Source organism: Amphiura filiformis, chromosome 1 (genome assembly GCF_039555335.1).
Source record: "Amphiura filiformis chromosome 1, Afil_fr2py, whole genome shotgun sequence".
Taxonomy (NCBI): Eukaryota; Metazoa; Echinodermata; class Ophiuroidea; order Amphilepidida; family Amphiuridae; genus Amphiura; species Amphiura filiformis.
This window is the reverse complement of record NC_092628.1, coordinates 47,593,461-47,609,455: the sequence shown is the minus strand read 5'-3', so window position 1 is coordinate 47,609,455 and position 15,995 is coordinate 47,593,461. Positions and strand designations below refer to the sequence as shown.

The following is a 15,995-nucleotide window of genomic DNA, read 5'->3' as shown; positions in this document are numbered from 1 at the left end:
AGTACCTACATGTATGTGGGTGCTCTAACACACATTGGAATCACATATGCTGGTACTGGATTGGTACTGCTCAGTTGTGACAAAAAGTCACGTAAGCTGTAACTTTTTTCCTGGAACATACAGCAAACTGTGGCCTATGAAACGGCAATGTCATTAATCTGTCTGGAAAGGTGCAATAAGTGCTCTATTTATTTACACACTGGTGTTGATATTACACCCAATGGGTGATTTTTCATTTCTGCAATATTTTTCTCCCTGTAATAGCTTGGTTAAGAAATAAAATGACATCGATATATATAAAGACCTGTGTACTGTAATTCCATCAAAACATTTCCTGGAAATGACAGATTTGGAAACTAGATTAAAGTTAATACAAAGCAAAATTAAACTTCTACGCTACTCAAATTTGGTTACACTCACCCGAGTGCTTTCACCGGTTCAACCAATGTCTCCAGCGGATGTTATTGCTTGAAGATTTGTTGTTGCTAGTGATGTTGAGACACCTCTGTTAAATTAAAGATTAAATTAGATTAAAGTTACACTTTTTTTTGACAATAAAACAAATGGTTAAATAAAAAAGTTTTCGAAGAAGAAACTGAGTGCTTTTGAAATATAAGTTCTTACCAGCATCCTGGCAACAACAAAAAAAGCAAAAGCAACACATATTCATAGAGGGCAATTACATAGAATCATTGCACTTTTCAGAAGCACATTTCAACTCAGTAGACCTTATCTACTGAGTTTATTCTACCAATCCTGATGAATTTGTTCAATCATGCACATTTCAACTGTTTCATAATTTGTGATAACACTTCACTTTGTACCTCTTTATTCACCAAGAAATTGGGCAGACTAGTCCATCACTTGGGATATTTTGAACCTTAGTGTATCATAAGTAGGTGTGGGGGTGTGTGGGATGGATGTTAGTAAAATTAGAGAAATAGTATTTTGCGTTTTGATTTGCATTGACTTGCAGAATTGAAACCGATTTAATTGGAAGATATTCAAATGCTACCAGTAATCATATCTTGAATGTTTTTTTTTTACATTTTTGTTCTCAGAAATTACGGCTACGTTGCAAATCATGTGCCGTAATATCCAGCTCAGGTCAGCTTCTAAATTCCAGCGCTGGCGCTGCAATTGACTCATACCCATGTGTGATACGCATGAACAGCGCCCCCGTCTCAGGCTTCCAGGAGGACGTTGGCTCACGGACGACAGCCCGGGTGATGGGCCACGTGAATCTATTAAAACTCAACCAAAGCATGGAAGAACAGTACGAAGTTTTTACCAATACTACCACAAGAACTGAACGCCTGGTTATTCCATGGCTGTACAATGTTCGCATCAACAAGAGACGCGACAAGTACTATAATATCGCCAAGAATTTTTCAAAAGTGTTCTCAGACACAGAATTCTATGTACTGTCATCCAGCAAAATGGCACATGCCGAGAATATTTTCAAGACGGAAACTGGTATATCAAGGTAATGTTTATTCTAATTGTGTTTGAAAAAGGCAATTTTTTTTCCTTCAAGATCAGGCTATTCCATTTAAAATCCACACTATCCGTGTGGAAGATTTTGGAAATATCTTCCGCAGGAAGAGAATTTCAATTGGAATTTGCATATTAGGCAGTTCCATTTGATTTTCATACACTCTCTGAGAAAGATTCAACCCGAATCTTCCGCAGAGAGAGGGTGAGTTTCAAATGGAGCTGCCTAATGTGTTAATTCCATTTGAAATTCAACTCCCCCTGTGGAACATAATTTACTCCACCTAGTGTGGATTTTAAATGGAATAGCCCATTGTGTGTGATCTTGCATCTTCTTTTTTGTGTGTAACATAGCGTTGAGTTTCAAATGGAGCTGCCTAATGTGTTAATTCCATTTGAAATTCATACTCCCCCTATGGAACATATTTCTAAAATCTTCCACAGGGGTAGTGTGGATTTTAAATGGAATAGCTCATTTTGTGTGATCTAGTAGTAGCATCATCTTTTTGTGTGACATAGTGTTGAGGTTGGGTTTGCTGGTTTCAAGGATCATCAGTCACCATCTGATGATGAACTGGTTACATGCGTAATGATGCTTGGAGCTTTGGCAGACCACGGCTGCTGAAATTATCAATACTAATCCCTTTGGATTACCTAATAATAATACATAATAATAAGAAGACTTTTCTATAATGGCCGCCTTATGTCGAGCCTCAATCAAACCTAGTAACTTACACAGGACTACTTATTACACAGCCATTCTACTTGTCAGTGGGTTGCTTCAAGTATGTGCACCTGAACTTTGTACATATGGTGCATCAGTCGTAGAGCACAAAATTACTGAAAATGTGGTACTTTGAAGTAATGTTTTCTGGCAATTGTAGGTAAAAGGTGGAATGTTAGGTATAATTTAGATGAAATTAAAGGGGCGAACTTGTGTTTGCAGGCTGGAATGCCCATCCAGAGAGGTGGCATCACCAAAGCGCCCATCCATCTCTACACACATGCTAGGTCCGTGAGGGCCACAGACTGCAGCAAGAAGAATTTAGCTGTGGTAATTGGAAGCGAAGTCTTTCATAGGTTAATGCACAGCTTGAATCAATTATTTATGGCTCTGTGTGATCATCATTAACTTCTGCTTAAATGCCAAACAGAAATGTTGTGGTAAATAAACTCTACAGGTATACATACAGACATGTAAATGGTAAACAAAACATATCTGTTAGGTTTTCTCATGCTTAACTCTCTCCACATGGGTGTCGACTGCAGACGACAAGCTCGCTCAAAATTTTCTTTTAATTTCAGAAATTTTCACATATATTTTCATGGCCATATTTGGAATCGGCATGGAAAATGCATTAAAATGAGTACAAACAAGCCTAGTATTGGTTCATTGTTTCTTGAGATGCTACTTGATATTTTGAGAAAATATCTCAAAACTTGGGACTTCTTATGTTGAATCCTATGGCCAATAAGAAAAGCATTAAATAGGATGTCTGTCTTCAGGGTATTAATTGATGATATGCTACCCCTCCCTAAAAAAAGGGTTAGTCTCAGAAATTGGATTTGTAATAATGTTGCTTTATGAGAAATCATGATTAGCACAAGCTTTTTGCCAAATATTTCTGAAACCACCCTCTTTTTTTTGTTGCCACATTTCTTTATCAGTAATATATTGGGGCTGTGGTAACAGGAATCTCATATATACATGTGTATTCACCCCTTGCATGGTTCCAACATGTTGGGTAGAGCCTCAAACTGGCAACAGACATGAAGAATTATGTAACTTTACTGTAAGTTACATAACTGTTGTATAACTGATTCAATTCCCCATTCATGTATGTTGCCTGTTTGAGGCTCTACTCAAAACTTGATGACCATGCAAGGAGCGAATAGCTTTTAGAGTGCAGCTGCTTCTCTACTGCTTGATACTGATAAGACAAGTCATGAGTTTACTTGGCATATAGTGTACATTGTTAGTGAACCACAAATAAAGCCAAAACATACATGTTGTTTAAAAAGAAAGACATTTGGATACATGCCAAATAAAAACTTATCCTAGAGAATTCCCTAATGTAAAATACTGCATGGATACCAGTTCTGCACTGCCATATTAAGTGTCTGGCAGTGATAAGATAAAGGATGTGAGATTCAGTGATTCGGTCACACCACATAGACTGGTTGTAAACTATGTGCCAACTTTGCTAAAACGATGTATATTATGAAAACTTTATATTCAAATACATTATTTTACATACACAGAGGATCGTGCTGTAGGACAAGCTATGTGAAAATGTTATATTGAGACTAAGTATTTAGATTCACGGTTTTGGCACAAGGTCAGGGACTGCACCAGGAAGCCATGGCTAGTTTTCAGAGGAAATCGTTTCCCATATATTCTCACGGCTATCGGCTGCAAATGTTTTAAGCAGATGATCCAACATGTTGAAATTACTAAAGCATTTTCCACCCTGATGTAGCAGTGATGTCTGTGCGCATTTAATTGGACGCAGCTACAAATCGCTAGTGTTCGCTCAAAGCGATGGCGTACAAACGCACATGCACAGCTGCCTCAACGCTTTGATGTCACTGCCGCATCATTTTCCTCTTCAACAATAGGATTATTGATTGGTTTAAAAGGTGTTTGACTATGAAAATGAGACATATGTCGCACCAACTTGAGGTACCTATGAATATGACCTTCATGCACATTTTACACTGTAACTCAGAATACAATTTAGGACATTTACGGCTCATTCGTGGTGTACAATCACATATTAGAAGTGAAGTTGAACATAACACAAAGCTACAGAGGCGAGTGTATGCTGAACACCTTATCGGTGCCTTATCACAGGGCATGGTCTCGGATCCATATGGTATTTCTTTGACACAAGGAAAGACCCAATGCCAAATATTTCTGCCATGTTGGAACTGATCAGCGTATATATACATGTGACGGTCAGTGAACCTAATTACTACACAAAAGGAAGGAAAATTTCTAGACTGTACTATTTTGAATGTTTGGGTCTGGATTTTTTTTTCTTCCTTGTTCACAGAATGGCTACATGAATGCTTGAAACTGAATAAAAGTAGAACGGATCAAATTTCCTTGACCAAGTTCTCTTTAACACAGTCCAAGTTTCACTTTCTACATTGTATGGGATGTATTATGAGAGATTTGCTAGGTCCTCTTTTGCCAGACCACCTCCCTGGCCAGACTAAACAGAGCATTCAGAAAAGAATTATGTTTCATCTGCCAGGTTGTAAATGGTATGTTGGTAATGCGAGGTGGTGGAAAGGAGAATAGCAGACAAATTATAGTCTGCTAGATGAAATATAAACAATTACCCTTTTTTTGCCTGCATTTCATCATTAATCCACTCTGTAGCTTATTTGCAAAGACTGATCAACTTCAAACTTGGCATGGGGATTGGATGTGGTGGCACGATGTGCTATATAGTTTTTTGGTCATTTTATTTGCATATTTAGAATATTAATGAGCTGATTTGCATATTTTGCCTACATTCATTAATCCACTCTGCAGCTTAAATGCAATCATCGATCAACTTAACTTGCTATTATGATAGTATATGCTGGGAGATGTGCTGTATAGTTTTGTGTCATGTAATTTGCATATTTATGAATATTAATGATCTTATTTGCATATTATTTGTGTTTACAAACCTTTGTTATTTACTCACCTCTGTGTGGGGGCACCTTAATTACGAACTGCGTAATTCTAGTTTTTAAGAGAAACATCATCAGACTGCCTCAAACCAATAAAGTGATTTTTTAAAGTGATCAAATATTCTGTATGTTTATGTGTGTGTCATGAATGAGTTCATGATGAATGATGTCTGGGAAGGGTTGTGTGGATTGTGTGCCATTTACAATTGCCTGGGAGGATGTAATACATGTATAACAAACCGCAAAATCACCTTGTACATGACTAAGCGGTTAGTGTTTCAACTGCTAGGATAGGATATTGCAAAAGTTGGGATATCACAAAGATCGGGCAATAACAGGTTGTTATTGTGCTATGTGTAGTCTGTAAAGTTATCAGACCCTTTGTATATTCCTATTTTACTGGAAAAGTCAGCTTGTGTGATCATATTGAAGGGATAATGTAGAAGTATTTTTTGACTATTCTGACTTGGAAGTGGGGAATTACTCTAAAGGGGACAATGGCTGTAGTTACTAAGCTCAGTGTTGGTAGGGTACCGCATAATGGGGAATATAGCTGTGATAACCAAGCTTTAGGAGCACATGTAGGCACTCTGTAAAGGAGAGTACACCTCCTGTGCGGGATCGCGCATAGGAGTATAGATGTGATGGCCAAGCTCTGGATCTGTGAGGTTAGCAATTGAGCATCGAATTGGTTACGTAATTCAATTGCTTACCGGATCAGGCTATTACATGCCTGTGAGTGCCATTTACTTTGTGTGGTGATTGTTTCAATCGTGGTTCATTACTCAAGCCTGTGGTCCCGGTGACAGAGTAATATTACGTAACTTTGCTGGTGAATAAAGTATAGCTCAAGGGTGAAGTGCAAGAAAGGCCTATCTGCAATAGCTGCCAGGTGTCATACAGAATGCAGGAATGGTCAAATTGTCTATTGGCAGCTATTGGCTTTCTTGCAAACCCTCAAGCTGCAGTGGACCAAATCGGGATTTGTAGGTTTTCTGCATAAAGGTGGAGCATATGTTGGCTAGCTGTAGTCCAACTAGTGGCAAACTCACAACCCCTCCCCACACCCCCAAAAAAAAAGAATTCTTCAGTTCTTCGGTCAAAAGCTATGTGGGTAGCGAATCATTTGTGATAATTCATTGTATGTTTACCTATGTATATGTCATGAACTTTAAGTCTGAGATGGTCGATGCCTGAGATAGATTAATTTGTGTACAGCCAATGAATTTGCACACAGATAATGTTTATGATCCTGACATTTAACAGCGTCTAGGGTTCAACTTTGGTGAGAGATTCGAGTAAAATAGCTAGATACCCGGTCAAATCAATTTTTGATTCCTTCACTGAGTTCTACAAACAGGAAGTCTGTGAAAATCCATTGATTTTTCATGCGGTTTGGTTTGCGGGATTATGATATGCTCTACTCTTACATTACGTAAGCTCAGAACACAATTATGCGATGTACCATTGACGAAGGTGTGAAGTTAGGTATAAAAATATGAGATATACCTACATGCTTAGATAAACTAACAAGTTTGAAGGTAAAACAATTTTCCCCAACCATTTTTGGTTAAGTATGGTCAAGATTATAGTAATTGCTCTATGGTGCTGATTTTGCATGTTTTGTGTTATAAGTTATTTGCATATTTATGAACATTAATGAGCTGATTTTCATATTGCATATTTTATTTGTAATTACAACCTTGTTGCACACCTATGTGTGGGAGCCACCTTAATTATGAACCGCGTAATTCTAGTACATAATGCCAAACTTAATGTTGCTAATGTTAATTATGGAGGATATTTTAGCATGCACAATTCATTTTCTGACTTTTGCTCTCTTCAGTGGCCTATTCCAGTTAAAATCCATACACCCCCTATGGAAGACTTGACCTTAATCTCCCACACATGGGGTGTAGATTTCAAATGGAGTCGCCCATTCAGGTAACCCCCGTTTAAAATTCACACGCCCTGTGTAGAAGATTAAGGTTATGTCTTCCATAGAGGGTGTATGGATTTCAACTGGACTAGCCCAATAAGACTCGAGAGAAAGAAACCTTCTAAGGTGAGAAACCCTTGCAGCTGAAGAGCGGACTGCTCCAAATTTCCAAGAAATAGTTGCTACGAAAAAGTACAGATATTTTTATCATAGCAAGTCAGATAATTTTGTTGGCAGAAAAATTATTGTCTATGCTAAGTCATCACCTGTAAAAGAACTAGGCCTGCATTGAGAAATTCAATGGTTATGGAATTTTTGGCAAAATGGACATGAAACTTCATTCTTGGAAAGAGTATTAGGCTTCATTATTCTTGATTATATTTGAAAGCAGCACAGGAAATGCATATATCTAATATTGTTTGAACAGTGGTTTTGAATTAGGCATAATACATTGTAAAGCACAGAATGTGCATACATGTACTGTATCATTTGATCTACATTGTAAGTACATATATGTTATAAAGTACATTCCTTTTGTAAATTTACACATTTGAATCACTTCCTCTGGTAGACTGGTAGACTAAAAGTGTCAATGTGCTATAATTGAACTATCTAGTGACACATCACAAGCGGCATTTATCTTTACGCACCTGTTTGTGGTAATGTTATGTTGTGTACGCATGTGCTTCCACTTAGCAACAGGCATGTTATAGTTCATTCCCCGGGTTCATTCCAACACAATACATGTAGGTTCATTTCAATAACTGCTAAACCAAACCTGGATCGGACAGTGCGTTCATTTGAATGCTTTTACTCCCTTATTGCACATGTAATAATATTTACACATTGTCATCACTCATATGATTTGATCCGTGGATGTTTGCAGCTAGGGTTATTGTGGAGAAATAGGGATTATGATGTTGACAAGACCAAATTAAAAGCTGCTAGGAAGTGAAGGGTAATAAATAAAGCAGGAATTTTAATGTATATTTATTAAAGGAAGAGGGGATAAGAGAGAGTTTGTATCAAACAACTTTTATACATTTAGAGGTACTGATTATTGAATTTATAAAATGGCTTATTGTTAGAAACTGTCTCAAAGGTATGTAACATACATGGAAGATCAATTCTTGGATTTGTTTACTACAAGAATTCTAGGAACTAAAATATTTTGAAGCTGTAAGGTACAGTCTAGCACTTAGCTGACAGACATGATTCATGTTTTAATGCATAGTAGTATACACATTATCACATAGATTATATTCATGTGCAAGTCAGGTGTAGTTGTGTCATCAAAGTCACGCCTTAACATTTTATATTACTATTTATAAATTCATTTTAATACAAGATTAAGGGTAGATAATGGGTGTCATCTTGCTATTGGTCACCAGGAAGCATTGCTACTGTAAGTGGGGAACTTGGGAACCACGTTCCCAGGAAATTTTGCTATTTGGAGGGAAATTTGTGTCTTATAAACAAAGAAATACATAAGAAATAATGGGAACATTTTCAATTCTGGAGGGAAATTGTGCAAACTTGGAGGGAAATTTTGATGATGTTCCTGGGAAATATTGCATTTTTTTCCAGCCCTGACTGTCATTCTGGTAGATGTTGCCCATGAATTATGGTGCAGAACCATATGTAACAGGCTTTATTACACAACTTTGTTAGAAGAATGATCTTCTCTATCTTCTACATGTATTTCAGGTGACATTTTTTCTGCTCTACTGCTCTATCTGTCTGTCAGAAAGGAAAAGAAATTTTTCATAAAAATGTTTTGTTTATTATAGATTCAATAGGAGCTCAAAAACAACAAATTACAGATTGCAAGATCGCTAGGTTTAAGGTAAAAGGTCCATGCTTGTCTTTTAGAGGCTTATCTCTCTTTGGAAGCGAATGGGGCATTCTTCCATGTATATTGTTGCTGTGGGGGCTACTCTACTCCCACACAACGAATCTGTGTTTATCTTCCCAGCTTAGAGCCGCTACCTATTCACACATGAGAAGAAGCAAACAGGTTTGAGTGCATTCAAGGACGCAACAAGTTGGCCATGATGGAACTCGAACCCACAACCTTGTGATCTTGAACAGGGTTAAGTGCATTCAAGGATGCAACAAGTTGGCCATGATGGGACTTGAACCCACAACCTTGTGATCATGAACAGAATTAAGTACATTCAAGGATGTAACAAGTGGTCATGATGGGACTCGAACCCACAACCTTGTGATAATTGAGTCTGATCACTTAAAAGGCATCTGTGCCGGCATCTGTGCTCCCAATATGGCCACTATGCTGAACTATCCTGCATAATCAGAGTATCTCAGATTGGTTAAAATAAAAATCAATGAAGATTTTTACAGCTTGACATTATATAATAGTGATTCAATTTCTTTTGTTTCTGTACCATCATTTAGGCCCAAAACTTAGCAGGTTCTTTATACTGGATATAATTTGACATTTGAATGCGTTAGAGTAGGCACCGGAGTTTCGCGCGATTTAAAACGGCAAAATGCGCTGACCACTTTTCAAAATGCGCGAAAATGCGCCAAAAAATAGGTCAAAATGCGCTAAAATGCGTGATACCATGTTATCAATGCAAAACACGAGAAAACATCGGTAAAACCATGGCCTGTCAATCAGTTACGAACGACTTCCGATTCATTTCCAGTTTCTGGAAAAAATAAAGATGGCGACCATCACAAATCGTCGATCGAAATGTCGAAAGCAAGGGCAAATTTCCCCACATTATGCTTGGTTTAATGATCGTTATTTGTATTTTGATGTACATAAGTGAAGTTAGAACCAATATTGCGTGAATTTTCTTGTAAATGCTGCCGATTTGGGGCATAAAATTGTAAGTTTTAACTTTAAGCTTATCGATGGGTCAAAATCGTGAACATTCTCGATGGAACCCAAAATGCGCTTTGGACACCCAAATGCGCGAAAATGTGCGCTTTTGCGCGAACCGCGCAAAACTCCGGTGCCTACGTTAGAGCAACATTTTGTGATGAAAATCCTGTTCAAAAAATGTCAGCTGGAGAAACAGAGCAATATAAATCCTGGTGCTGATACATAGTGTTTGAGTTTTATGATTGGCACCTAGGTTTCATTATCAATGAGGTATAGGACTTTATTTTTTCGGAGAAGAGCAGGTAGGGAAACTACTTGATTATATTTCTACATGTTCATACTACATACTCTGAAAATTTTAGAAAATTCGCAACGAGTCCCGTTTTTTTAAAATCTCATTTTGTTCCTAAAATGGGGTTATAAGCGCCTCAACGGGCACTCTCTCCATAGGGCTACATGTAAAGACCAGTTATAGACAAATGGCCCTAAAATAAAAGCGGACTCATGCAAATTTCCTCAAATTTTGCATATGATGTAGATTTAACATCTGGAATGTAATGCAAGTGATGTCGTTGCTGCTCTCTAAATTCATTTTTAAAATGTCCGCCCCAGACCAAGGTGTTGGCCCAAGATTATTAAATTGGCATATGTTTTGCTCAGTGTTGCCAAAAGAAAATCCAATGCCATGCCTTGTCAATTTTCAGCCCAAAAGTTCATTTACCGTCCATACCGTTCACATTTAGTAGCAAAGTACTTTGAATCACCCAATTGGGTGAAAAGCAGTTAGTTTTGAAAGCAACTTCTGCTTTTCATTCGTGAATAGTACATCATCCTTTTTGCACAAACTCGCACATAATAAACAAGATTGTTTTGACACAATCTAAAAGTGCAGTTACTGTCTGAATGGCCAAAAATAGTTACGCGCTAAAGGCTATTATATTGCAGTGTGATGATTGCAAAAATAGCCAAATTTTAAAGCAAGATTCAGCCGGATTTTTGAGCTGAGGCAGGCATGTTCTATACTGGCTTTCAGTAAAAAACGTCACTCTCTTGCTCTGATTGATGCGAGTGCCCTGTTAATAAGCGACATACGCAAAGCTTTGTTTTCCCTTCATGAGTGCCGCACTGCGCCGACCAACACTTTGATGCATAATCGCCCAATCAGATTACTGGTCTGTTATGATTGTCAGACGATTGAATTAACCAATCAGAACCCACTCATCCATTTTTCTGTTCTGTTCGCTCTGAAAATGTACTCAAGTGCCGTTCCTTTCTGCCTGCAAGTGTAAGTAACCCAATTCAGCAGTTAAAGTGCAGTGTTGGCAATCCCTGGTTTTGCTCAAAAGTGCAATGACTTGCTTAACATATATGTTCACACTTTGCATGCCAAGCAATGGCAAGCATGGAAGGACATTTTGCACATTCAGGTGTCATGCAAGGACGTTATTCACAGTCAGTTAGAGTCATAATAACAGAAAATGTATTTACAAAGTAATCAAAGCATTGTACATGTATAAGATTTAGAGCAATACTCAGTGGCAGTGCCACGGGGGAGCATGAGGGGAAAATGCCCACCCAGTCAGAACTCGTTTCCCCCAGTAAAAACCCAAAATTACGAAAATTTCACCTTTTTGCAGTAATTCTGGCGCCGCCACTGTCAATACTGTCAAATGTCAACAACTATTTCAGTCTACTGTAGTATGAAATATAAAACATGTCAAATTATTCTTAAGTTATTTCTGATTAGCATTCACATAGGCTGTATGTAATAAGAAACATGAAATTAAATATTCATTTTTATGTTAGCGGAAGTTGATATGTTTGCAGTTTTAAAACATGACAGTATACCTTGCAAAATATATACATTAACATTATCGTATTTATATGAAGGTTTTAAATAAATCGAAAAGTATATATGAATATCTTCAACAGCTGGTTTTGATTTATATTCTAAATTTGATTCAATGAAATAAATTACGTATTTAAAATCATGAGTGCTTTATGTTGATAACAAAACAAACTGTAAAGGAAATCAAATTTTTTTGGTAAATTTCAAACTTAGTCAAAAGTCACTAACATCAGCCTATTTTTGGCTGAACGCATCTTATTTATTGAGAAGGAAAAATGAAAGGAATGGGACCTGCACGTAATTTGAATTTGCTCTGTTTTTCCAATTTGAGTTGTAAAGCGAGAAGTGCATACATGTGTGGAAGCAATTAGACGATGGTTCAATTCATTTGTACAGCAATATGTTTGCAGAATACCATGTCACCGGAGATAATTAATTTACGCAAAAAAAGACTTCGCTTTTGGATATTGTCATTTCCATTTATAAAATTATATTTGCGTATTGTAATGAATGACAGTAATTGATTTTTTGCTCTTGGAATTCATTAATTTAAATGACAAGCGGCATCTCAAGAACCATTGAAAATGGAACTAAAATATTATGCTATGTATAATTATGTTAATATTTGTTTCATTTGTTAGTCCACATCAATAATGGGCGAAGGAAGCTATTTTAGCTTCAAGGCTTCAGTATACTTATTGAACATTAACTCATTTTCATTACTATAATAGTAATGCTAGGCATTCATCTGAGCGTCCTTTCATTTGTGCGCTCGATAAAACGATATCTTTTGATTTAAGCGAGTATGAGCGTCCATCTTGGGAGCATAGATGTATCTCAAGTAGGCAGTGGTTGTGGTCGGAGGTGTGTCAATAGTCAATTGGGTCAAATAATGTTAAATTGCTAAAAACATTGTCCGGGTTGAACAAGCTAGGGCTCTTCAGCAGCTGGAGCTAAAACAGGAAACATTCAACATTGTGGCAAAATGTATGGTATACTATCCTTGTTTGATGCAAGGATTTGTTTTAATTAAGTATCATTGCATAATTGTATGAATGCATTTTTCCTAGCTATCACATGTGGATAAGTGGATGTGGAAAAACAAAATCACATCTGGTGATATTGAAGGCTTCAGCATACTTAATGAACTAAAGTCTTATTCAGATTCCCTTTTACAAATTAAGCGTACTGCTAGCCGTCCAGCGCGTATTATTTTCACAAGGTCCAATGCACACGCTTGACGTCGCGCACGTATATACGCGATGGTTAAGCTGTCAAATGAAATCTGAATAAGACTTTAATTCTATTCAAATGTATTCAAAAATTAACCAGAGGCTCCCTCTCTCCCCAGAATGTGCTTACATGCACACTAGCTCAAAATTGTATCTCCTTTTATCTCACTTCTGTCAAAATGTAACTTAACTCAAGTAACGATCAAAATTGTATACCATTTTAGTCAATATCTCACAACCATTTTCTTCCAACATCTCTCCTATTCTATGATAGTGTAATTCTTCATATTATATGATTTTTTTTGTGTATTATTCCTGACATTTCTGCACAATCTTTTGTCGCCATGGTAACCTTACAGGAAAGAAGCCAAGACGTGGTTATCAACTGGATGGATGACGCTACTGTTTGCGCTGGATGTTTGCGAGGACATTGATGTCTTTGGGCTCGTCAGTGACGACTTTTGCAAGTAAGATATAATAGACGAATAACATCACTTCTCTTAAGGTCAAATGTCGTGTAAGCAGTGCGTGCAAAAATGTGCATGTTTTGACATTAATGCGTATGCTTGTTTGTGTTCAGACATAATGTGATAATGTGGTGATATAAACCATCGTCTGGTGGTACTGCCTTAAGAGAGCTCAAAATAACCTAATTATTATTCATTGAATGCTCCAATTATAGGCTTGTTGCAACAGATAACATGATAAACAATATGAATTTGATCAATCTTTACCACAACTGATGTAACCATATTTGACGATCTGACGATAACTGGCAAAACAATAATTCCCAGTCAACACAGTTAAAACAACCTGTTATTTTAGCACACATGTTATGTTTCAATTGTATTGTGCTTGCAATCTGTCATTCTAAATGTTGTATTTCTACAACGTTGATTTGTCTGCGACTTTATAGTTACGGAAAATGGATTGATATGAAGTAGAACTACCGAAATGTGCATGCTTTAAAAAATATCAACAATAAGAACAATATAATATTCCATGACTCAATCTATTAAACACATAAATAAACCCTTACACGTAATCAAAATTTTAAAAAAGGTATATTGATAATGCAATCAATCATGTAAAAGTATATAATTGTAATCAACAAGATTCTCATGTTTAAACTTCTCAGTAGCGATTTATATCATGGAGTACATTTCAATTTCATCGTGTGATGCTATGTTGGAAAAAAGCATTGCGATATACTGTTGAGATCTAGGGTGTGATTTTCGGGTAATTTTTTTTTTTTTTTTTTTTTAATTTTTTTTTTCAAAGTTTTTTTTCGGTTTTGTAGTGTCTCTGGACCTAGACCTAAATGCTAGGATCATTCATGGTTGAAAAAAAAAAAATTGAATTTTGCACATTGTTTTGTGTTTTTAATATGAAAATTGATACATAGTTTTCATGTCATACTCTATTAATGATATCAAAATGCATTCAAATTCAAATCGCTACTGAGAAGTTTAAACATGAGAATCTTCTCTCCATTATTTCCCTCCACCATGCCATACCTTTAATCTCACCCCTCACCGAATCAATTCCCCCAAGGCCCCTCTGTTATTTCCCCTCTACCATGGTCATCTAATCACATCTCTCACCCCACCAATTATCCGTCCAAGGTGCCTCTGCCATTCCCCTCTGTCATGGTCATCCCTTTAACCTAATTAGCTTGCCACAAGCCCTCTGTCAAGGTTCCTCCATCCCTCACACTTGATCTCCAGACACCGGGACCTTGCTTGTTGTATATAAAGGTAGCCACTCAGGCTGTGTGGTTAGTTAACAGTTGGAGTTGAGTTCTAGTACAGTTGCGAGTTTTTAGCAGTTGGTCAATGAGAACCACTTTATTAGAGAGTGGTTCTCTCATGATAATACATAAACCAGGTTGATCATTATCCCGTATCAGGTAGATTACCACACCGGAGGTCAGCTAGTAAAGGTTGATGCTTCCAGTAGGCTATTCTAGTTGATTCCATTCACTCCATATGGAAGACACGATCTTAATCTTCCACAGGAGTAGTGTGAATATCAAATCTAGGGGTTATGTTACCTGAATGGATGACTCTATTTGAAACCTACAACCCCTGTGTTTGAAATATATACATACTCCCCATATGGAAGACATGACCTTAATCTTTCACAAGGGGGGGGGGGTGAATATCAAATATAGGGGTTACCTAAATGGGTGACTGCATTTGAAATCTACACTCCCTGTGTGGGAGATTTCTGGTTAATGTCTTCAACAGGGGGTGTATGGACATCAACAGGAATAACCCAATACATGAAAGAAATATGACAAGCAAATAGTTGATCCAAATTAATCATAAATCATAAATTGATATTTTCCATCATTGAGAGGATGAAGCAGAAAAGTGGTTGATAAATGAGCTATTCCAGTTGAAATCCATACACCCCCTATGGCAGACATGACCTTGATCTTTCACACATGGAATATGAATTTCAAATGGGGTTACCTGAATGGGTGACTCCATTTGAAATCTACACTCCCTCTGTTGGATATTTAAGGTCATGTCTGCCATAGAGGTGTATGGATTTCAACTGGAATAGCTCAGTCTCACTGCTGAGGCCAAGGTCAGTCGATGTGGTCAGCGCATTGAGGTGACTAGTTTGCTCGCGCATATATGAGCACAATGTTTTGAAACAGAGCACTGTGTTTTTCAGTGTACGCACTGATTCGAGTGAATGTATGCAATTTGAATATCGACTGCGCTTGATAAATGTGGCGCAGACTGGTTAGACTAAATTCACTATGGTGCTGTTTGTTGATGTGTATCAGTCAGGTGTTATTGTTATTCTATCTGTCGCCTTCATTGTGGCATCTGTAAAACGTTGGCTTTGTTTGTATTTATAATTAATTTAAAAAAAAAATTATTTCATGATGTAGACAATACATGATTGGACTACTACTAACCAATGTTT

General features: G+C 37.1%; 1 protein-coding gene across 1 annotated transcript in view; it reads left to right on the top strand.

Moving 5' to 3' along the window:
- Positions 1–15,995, top strand: part of LOC140161207 (uncharacterized) — a 163,751-nt gene that overhangs the window by 146,679 nt on the left and 1,077 nt on the right. The window contains 2 exon segments of the mRNA XM_072184662.1: positions 1,062–1,486; positions 13,412–13,519. Of these exon segments, the coding sequence (XP_072040763.1) occupies positions 1,062–1,486; positions 13,412–13,519 (533 nt within the window).